This window comes from Aulonocara stuartgranti (genome assembly GCF_965226115.1).
Source record: "Aulonocara stuartgranti genome assembly, chromosome: 14".
NCBI classification, from domain to species: domain Eukaryota; kingdom Metazoa; phylum Chordata; class Actinopteri; order Cichliformes; family Cichlidae; genus Aulonocara; species Aulonocara stuartgranti.
This window is the reverse complement of record NC_138950.1, coordinates 12,278,134-12,286,879: the sequence shown is the minus strand read 5'-3', so window position 1 is coordinate 12,286,879 and position 8,746 is coordinate 12,278,134. Positions and strand designations below refer to the sequence as shown.

At 39.2% G+C, this 8,746-nt stretch overlaps 1 protein-coding gene across 2 annotated transcripts; it reads left to right on the top strand.

The window, feature by feature from the left end:
* The first annotated feature begins 235 nt into the window (after positions 1-235).
* On the top strand, positions 236-7,996 carry slc13a5b (solute carrier family 13 member 5b). 2 transcript variants are annotated; one of them, XM_082503011.1, is made up of 12 exons: positions 239-449; positions 1,184-1,312; positions 1,394-1,530; positions 1,722-1,942; positions 2,064-2,244; positions 2,339-2,461; positions 2,598-2,810; positions 2,929-3,035; positions 3,142-3,263; positions 3,655-3,816; positions 4,925-5,062; positions 5,849-7,996. In XM_082503011.1, the coding sequence occupies exons 1-12, from the start codon at positions 351-353 to the stop codon at positions 5,972-5,974; spliced, it is 1,758 nt and encodes a 585-aa protein (XP_082359137.1). In that variant the 5' UTR covers positions 239-350; the 3' UTR covers positions 5,975-7,996. The 2 variants fall into 2 exon arrangements, with proteins under 2 accessions (XP_082359136.1, XP_082359137.1); XM_082503010.1 differs by having other exon boundaries at positions 236-449; positions 1,184-1,530.
* Positions 7,997-8,746: the final 750 nt, after the last annotated feature.

Genomic DNA, 8,746 nt, shown 5'->3' with positions numbered 1-8,746 from the left:
CTGAAGTCTGTCAACCGCATTCGCCCCTTTCTCCCCCGCGGGGGTGATAGAGGTGATAGACCTACTGTGGGGAATCCTCGGTTTCAAGATGGTAAATGTAAAAGATGTAAACTATTGTGGTTATTACGTGGATGAACTTTTTCACTTTTAATTGGTCAGTACTTTAGGTCAGTAGTTTAGGCGTTTGCACCCCCCCCCCCCCCCCCCCCCCCCCCTCTCTCCTCATTACGTTTCTCGCTCTCGCTCTCTTTTATTTGCGTGGGACTCCCCCCCCCTCCCTCTTCTCTCTTCTGCGCCTCAAAAGTGCCATCCACGGTGCAAAGTCTGCTTTTCTCCATTTTCCTTTCAACATGGCATTCTTGAAATGCCTTTACTCTGTCAAAAATGAAGTGATCCTCTTCATAACTCCGTTACTTCTTCTTCCACTGCCTTTGGTGATCGGGACACAGGTATGTAATTAATCTGCGTTTGGCTTAAAACTAAACACAGTGATAAGAAAGGATGAAAGAATAAAGTAATTTTAATGAGAGAGATGTTACTTACTTGAAGAACTTGAATGAACTGAAATTAAGTGAGATTTTACCTTTCGCGCATTTTAATTTGCACTAGGTCTTTTGCACCTGTTGATGCGCGGTCAAGTGCACAGCGCTTGGAGCGAGTGCACGAGAGCTGTCCAGTGTTGGCTGGTGTGTTCTCCGGTTCTGTTAATTTAACTTCCTTTTGGTAGCATAAAGCTTAAGCGTGGGGCCACAGAGTAAAAAGGGCTCTTTACGCGTTGTGGGTCACAGAGACAAAAAAAATCACAGGTTGCAAGCATGTTATCACTGGCACAGGTTTAAATGCGAAGCATTAAAAAAAAAGAAAAATCGGTTTTTCAAGCAGCTGATATTTAACCAGAATGAAACAATTCTAAATAAGATAGTATCATTGACCATCCAAGTTTTGTCTAGATCTCACTTATATTATCCCGACAGATGTAGAACCTGGCGATGAGACACTACAGATTATCTTATCTTCACCCTTTGAACTATCATAGTGTCTCATTAAAATTGCATCATAATTATTGATCTTAGCTGTTTATGAACTTAAGTCAGATTTTCATAGATAAGTTGCTGACACAGACTGAATGTAATGTCTTTGTTTTGTGCAGTTGTCTGTATGTTATAATTTTTTCTTATTGCAGGTGGCAGAATGTGCTTATGTGATAATCCTGATGGCAGTGTACTGGTGCACAGAGGTTCTACCTCTGGCTGTAACCGCTTTGCTTCCAGCTCTCCTTTTCCCTTTATTTGGCATCATGGAGTCCAAAGATGTAAGTAAGAAAAATATGCCACAGTGTATAGGCTTATTTATGTGTGCATACATCTTATCCAGTGTGATCCCTTTGTCTCAGGTGTGTATGCAGTACCTAAAGGACACAAACATGTTGTTTGTTGGAGGACTCATGGTTGCTGTAGCCGTGGAGCACTGGAATCTGCACAAGCGCATAGCTTTGAGGGTGCTACTCATTGTTGGTGTGCGTCCAGCACTGTGAGCGGTTAATTACCTTTCAGATCTATTATGACATCAAAAGCACAGATATGATGTAGATTAAAAAAATAATCCTTTCACTCCCATCATAAAACTTTAACATACTTCATGTTCTGTCCCAAGAGCACGAAGAGCACCTTTCTGATTTTTTTTCTTAATTTACTATTAATTTTACTCTATCTTCTTGGCAGACTGATGATGGGCTTCATGGGTGTAACAGCATTCTTATCCATGTGGATCAGTAACACCGCTACCACAGCTATGATGGTGCCAATTGTCCAAGCAGTGCTGGAACAGCTAAACACCAGTGAGCCAGAAATGCCTCAAATCTTCAGCTCGGATGAGCAGGTCCAAACATCAGAGACTGACAATAAAGCTGATTCACAAACAGAGAAACAGAATGAGGGACAAGGTGAGCCCTTTGTAACTTGTTTATGTTTGGCTAGGACACAAAATCAATAAAAATCAACAGCGTCAAAGACTTTTATAAAGCTGCTAGTAGCCCCTTTTTATTTCTTTCTCTTTGTTTAAAGGCCCAGTAGTAGTGACTTTCTTAGATGCCACGACTGAGGCTGTCAGGCATAAGGAGGCAGCAGAACGGCGGAGAATGTGTAAAGGCATGACCCTGTGTGTTTGTTATGCTGCCAGCATCGGAGGAACAGCCACACTGACAGGAACTGGTCCCAATCTGGTGCTCATGGGCCAGATGAACCAGTGAGTGTCCTCTTATCAGTTATTAGTATTGTGCCAATATTTCAATTCATGTGTATTTATATATTCCTCACGTTTGTATTTTCTTTTGTATTAGATTGTTTCCAGAAAACGGGGACATTATTAACTTTGCGTCCTGGTTCGGTTTTGCCTTCCCCAACATGATCATCATGCTCACACTGGCATGGCTTTGGCTGCAGTTTGTCTTCATGGGATTCAAGTGAGTTTGATAATGCTTAAAGCCTGATTATAAGTGACAGAGACTTGAATCACCACCAAGAAACTTTTTACCGCACTAAGCCTGTGAGTGAGTGTAGAAGTGACACAAAGACTTTTCTTCCCATGTGATCCTCCAGCTTTAAGAAGACATGGGGCTGTGGGGCTGTGAAGACAGAAAAGGAGATTGCTGCATATAATGTGATCCGTGAACAGCATCGCCTGCTGGGGCCGATGTCTTTTGGAGAGATAAGCGTCCTGTGTCTCTTCATTTTGCTCGTGTTGCTGTGGTTCACAAGGGATCCAGGCTTTGTCAGTGGCTGGGCAACAGATATCTTCAACTCCCAAGCAGAGTTTGTATACATATTTTTATGAAAAACATACAATTCAACACCTAAGTTTTATTCATTCATAAATTTACTTTATAAAACTGTGGTATTATTTGATTTTTGCTTTCACTCCATCCTTCAGGTATGTATCAGATGCCACGGTGGCAGTCTTTGTCACAGTCCTTCTCTTTGTTCTGCCCTCCAAACCTCCACGCTTGTGTTCTTTTAGGACACATAGTTTTGACATAGGTGAGCCATCATTTCTGAAGAATGTTGTGTTTCCCATTCTAATAAGTTTGGGAAGAGTAGGCTATGCTGTAATTAAACTTTGATGATTCGTTTCTTTGATCTGTAGCATCTCATCAAACTGCTGGCCCAACACCTCGTCTCCTCAGCTGGAAAGCTGCCCAAAAGAAATTACCTTGGGGTATTGTGCTTCTTCTTGGAGGAGGGTTTGCTCTGGCTAAGGGCAGTGAAGTAAGTTACAAAGGCAGTTGTTAGATGCAATGGTTGTGGGGCCAATAACAATCTTTCAAGAAATTTTGAACTTCACAATAGCCATTCAGTGTCTTGAGATTCTGATTCTACTAGTTTATTTTAGAGGCATGAGGATTCATAGAGATGTTTATCAAATCGACCAGCTATTTAATCTGTTTTTAATGGTATCAGCATCATGCTTTTTTCCCTTTAATCTCCTAATGCAGTTTTAAAGTTTTATGCAAATCAAATGATTAGTAAATCTCTGGATTCAGATGTTTTTGGTGTTCTGCACATACGGTTGCATTGTAGCAGATGCAATATATTGTGACCAAACCTGAATCACAGTCTCCTCAAAGTAAATGTGCACTTTGTTTTGTTGTGTCTTTAGGTGTCTGGACTATCAAAGTGGATGGGAGATCAGATGGCTCCTCTGCAAAGCATCCCTCCCTGGGCAATTGCCATTGTCTTATGCCTGCTGATTGCCACATTCACAGAATGCACCAGTAATGTAGCCACTGCAACGCTCTTCCTACCCGTCTTAGCTTCGATGGTAAGCAAGTGAAGCAGTATAGAGCAAGTGAAATATAGGTGGTGTGGGAGAGGACAGAAAATACTGTTTGGGTGCAATAGCTCAGTTAGGTTAAGTGCTTCCTAGCGTAAATTCTTTCCCCCAGCTGGAGTTCACCATTGAAACTACTCCCAGTGAGAGCTGGTCCATTTTCCCACGTTTTGGTTTGGTTACCCATCTTGTTGGTCATTCAGGCTGAATATGTTTGGCCCCCTTCTGTGGGCCCCTTCTCCCATTAATAACCTGCCAAACACCAATTCAGTCCAGTGCCTTGTAACAGTGCCCTCCCTGCTGCTGCTTCTTCTGAAGAATAGCATTTCTGTGCCCACTAGCTGAGCACTGGAGAGAATGCCAAAACGAGGTCTGAAATGCAAGTAGTGGTTTTCACATTTATTGATATCTTGAGGGAAAAGCCAAGTAGATGCACAAGGATGATCAACCCTTCTGTGTTTAGCCCTTGAAAATACAAACAGAAAGTGAAGAAAGGGAGAATAGGTACTTTAGTCAGATTCACACAAACAGTTAAAGGCATTGTGAGAACATTTTGTGGCAACGGTGGCTTGTGTCATGTCACTTTGTGTGTCATCCTGTCAAGAGACTCTTTAGCATTTGATTTAGGCAGAAACCCTGTGACAAGACAAAATACTGTCATCCTGGTGACCTGATATACAGCTGAAGTTTAACAAAGACTAAACATAAAGTTTAGGTCTTTTCACCCTTTGGTTATTTTGAGAACCAGAAATTACTGTGCACTTGTAAGCTAGTGTGCTGCAGGACATGTAATTCAGAAGCAAATTCCACTGAGTAATGTCTTTTGCAACTTTAAAGTCTGCCATTATCTCCACATATGTAGTACGTTTCTATTTTAAATATCATGACTCAGCACAGGGCCAGCAGGAATTACATCTTAATTACACACACCTAATGAGAGTTTTCCCTGCACACAGAATTGCATACATTTCATTCTGAGTTATGAGCTGGTGATTAAGGTTGCAGAAAAATAGCCAGAAAGAATAGTGGAGGATGTTGTGATCAAGGCTGTATTCATCCGTGAGTCAGACTGCTGATACCTTGTGTGTGATTATTACAGTCTCAGTCCATTGGAATCAACCCGCTGTACGTCATGGTTCCTTGTACCCTAAGTGCCTCATTTGCCTTCATGCTGCCTGTCGCAACTCCTCCCAATGCCATAGTCTTCTCTTATGGATACCTTAAGGTTGCTGACATGGTAAGTACGACATTGGCTTTGGTATGCTTATTGTTATTGTGTAAATTACATGTTGCAGTGCTGTGACTCTGGGACCAATGTTGAACTGCTTGGTCTGCAGAATTTACATTCATAAAAACGCGGTTGTGACCAGAATCTCTTAAGTGACAGTCACATTTTGACGATAGCTGATATTAAGGGTATTCTTTAGTTGTGTTCCGGCTGCAGAAGTGAAGCAATATGTTTCCAAGTGTTTTACAATAGTAAATGTTACCACTAGAAAGTTGTAGCACATGATGAGTCACTCTAAGTAGCCAGTGTAATCTGCAATCGATTTAAAATATCGTTTTCTGTCACATCCTTGTATGGTTATAAGACATTTTTGATGAGTCAGATTAAGAACATTTTCTGTGCAAGCTGATACAGTTTCAAATCAAATTAGTTTGGTATGTAGAATTTGCGTCTCAAGGTCCCCTGCCATCGACTTTCCAGGAATGTTAAACAAGTTTAACACCTTCCGATCAAACTATTGTTGTGGATTCGTTACATAAATATTAAAGTGGTAGAATACAAAAAGAGTGGGCACATCCAAAACACTTCCATGGGTTAAAACATAAACTTAAGAAAATCTGAGAGATAACATTACAGTACATTTAAAGAAATATTCCAATCTACATACTGTGGGACTTCCTCAAATACTTCATGACTTTAGGGATAATGATCTTCTCATGCAACTTTCAGCAACAAATACAGATGTTAACAATAAACTAAATCTTGAAATGACTGCATTCTTTTCTTCTCCACCAGGCCAGGACAGGATTCGTCATGAACATCATTGGCATTCTTTGTATTACACTGGCCATTAACAGCTGGGGTAAAGCAATGTTTCACCTAGATTCTGTCCCTGCCTGGGCCAATGCCACTGGGGTATGAGACTGGCTCTGCAGTGAGAGAGGATCCATGCACAAGCCTATCCACAGGTGCCAGACTAAGACCTGTGGTCAGAGGGATGGTATTGGACCACGCAGTGAGATGCATGTGTCCAATTGGAGTTAGGACACAAGTCTCATGAGGCTCGTTTTGATTGACACTTGAGTGAAAAAAAGTGGTGATCTATAAAATTAGGGAGAAAAATGATTCAACTATATGAAAATATTCATTTTCATGTAATTGAACTTTATATATACATACATAATGATGTTAAACTTCAAATAAGTTTAGATCTCTTCTATAGACCTATTACACTATTTGAATCTCTTATAATACACATTTCTGTTATTCAGTACAATGGAATAACTGAAACAATATATTGGGACTATAGTGTCTGTAAATTTACGCTCCTTTATATCCTTAAGTGAACCAAATGACATCTTATTTTCTTTTTATCAAAGAAAATTAGAGGAAAAGGAGCTATTCATATAGTCAAAGTTATTTAACATGTACCCATGTGTTTATAGTAATAAGCCATATTGTATATCTTGATGATGCAACTTGAAAATATTTGACGTACTTCTTTTTTTATTTAATTTTCCTTCTATGCCGCTTCTGCTTTACTTTACAATATTTCAGAGAAAGATATTTTCACTTTCACATTTGTCGGACAGCTCCAGTAACTGGTTACCTTTCAGATTTTACACTTAAAGAAATCTTTGGTTTTGTAAAATATTATACATTGATACCTTGATAATGAATATAAAGTTTAATACTATTAGTGATAGAAAAAAACATTACTTGTCAATACATTAGCAGTAATTATCCGTTAACTTTCATATAATATGACACTGACAAGAGCAATTCAGCTGCTTAATTATTACTTTTACTACTGATACATTTTTGGCTCAAAATATGTATTTTCATAAATAAAATACTCTATTTTAGGACATTTAAGGAGCGGATTATAAGGCGCAATATCGATAAACTGGTCTATTTTCATACATAAGGTGGACAGGATTATAAGGCGCATTAAACAAAACATGACTGATAGCCTTGAGTTTGAAATCCGCTTTGTAAGCATGTCTCTTAACAGGTGCCATTTTTGGGTCCTTTTACACACAACAATATTATTTGGAAGCACAGTACGTATCACTCCGCCAGGCTCCTGACTACGGTAGCCGTAATGCTCAGACAATCCATCAAGTAGTACGGTCAAGTCATACTAAAATATTTTGACAGGTTTTTGAGCGCCGTGTACCACATAAAATCAGTTTCAGGTCAGTAAGCACAACCAGAATTAATACTTAAGCCACACCGATTATAAAGGACACTGTCGATTTTTGAGAAAATTAAAGGATTTTGAGTGCGCCTTATAGTCCGAAAAGTATGGTTTTAAATATTGAATGCTTTTTTGGTTGTAATTTGGGCAGCTTAAAAAATATATAAACTGCAATATTTTCTCAATCACTCCTGTGCCATACAGAAGACTTTGCAAGTGAACATTTCTTAAGAGATTTGAGGTAACAAAAGCTAATGGCTTGGTTGGTGAACTTGGTATTTATCAGTTCAGAGCTAATACTGTATGTGCTGAATCAGACTTAGAGTTGGCTATGAATAAAGGATAAACTTTTTATCCTATCAAAGCAAAAGCTGTATGTAACGTGTACAAAAAGGATGGCTTATTGTACTGTAAACACATTTGAAATGTTTGAGTCAGTGCACGCTGAAGAGATTATACCTCTCGGCTGGCCTGGGAACGCCTTGGTATTCCCCCGCATAAGCTGGAGGAGGTGGCTGGGGAGAGGGAGGTCTGGGCCTCTTTGCTTAGGCTGCTGCCCCCGCAACCCGGCCTCGGATAAAGCGGATGAAGATGGATGGATGGATGGAGTCAGTACAGTTTGTCTCACAGCAATATTAATTGTAAATGAATTGCAATGAAGTGGTATTTAACTGCATATAGTCTACTATTCTCTTCAGTTTCAAGACTTTTGCACATGTCAATTTATATAAAAATAAATAAATAATACAAACAAATCCGTTGACGTTTCTTTTCTGTTCAAGGACTTCACATTAGATGTTCAATAACAATTAAAAAAGACAAAATACATCCAAAGTGCAGCTGTTTTCCACACACAGCATTTTTTTAAATTGAATGGATTTAATTGAATGAGGCGGGGAATTCAGTGATGTTTGTGTGAGAGAGACTTGTCAAGATGATACACTAGATTTAAAATGATTTCAAATGTGAGAAACTCAATTTGGCTGTTATTAACTGTAATGCTGTCTATTATTTTAAAAAGTGAGGATGGTTTATTATAACAAAAGCTCAGTCTGAGCTGTCATCTCTCACCATCATCCAAAACAAAATTATCAGATTTTCATCACCATGCAACTCTTTCTCAACAGCATATGACTATTATCCATCTTTTAAAGGACAAGTATGTTTCGCTGCCTCTTACTTATTGGCCTCTTGTCTTATGTATAAAGCTGACATGATCCTTTAAACACAGCATGGAAAGCCATAATGAGCCTGGACTTAAAGGCCACACCTAATGGCAAGAGGCCTATGACATTGTAATCTGAGATTAAGGTTCAAGGCAGGGATATCGTTAAACATTGTTGTGCATCATCAGCATTATGAGCTTAAAGAAGCTCATAAGAAGCTCTTACGTCTCCATTTAAAGATCTGCCAGAGAACTTTAATATCACCTCGTAAGTGTCGATCATTATGTTGGGTTTCTGTTTTAAAAACATGACGAATGGTAATCATAA

Coding starts and splice junctions, on each gene's coding strand:
- slc13a5b (XM_082503010.1), top strand. CDS start 351: ATGGCATTCTTGAAATGCCTTTACTCTGTCAAAAATGAAGTGATCCTC. Junction 1,531..1,721: donor GTTGGTGTGCGTCCAGCACT/GTGAGCGGTTAA, acceptor TCTTCTTGGCAG/ACTGATGATGGGCTTCATGG. Junction 3,817..4,924: donor TACCCGTCTTAGCTTCGATG/GTAAGCAAGTGA, acceptor TGATTATTACAG/TCTCAGTCCATTGGAATCAA.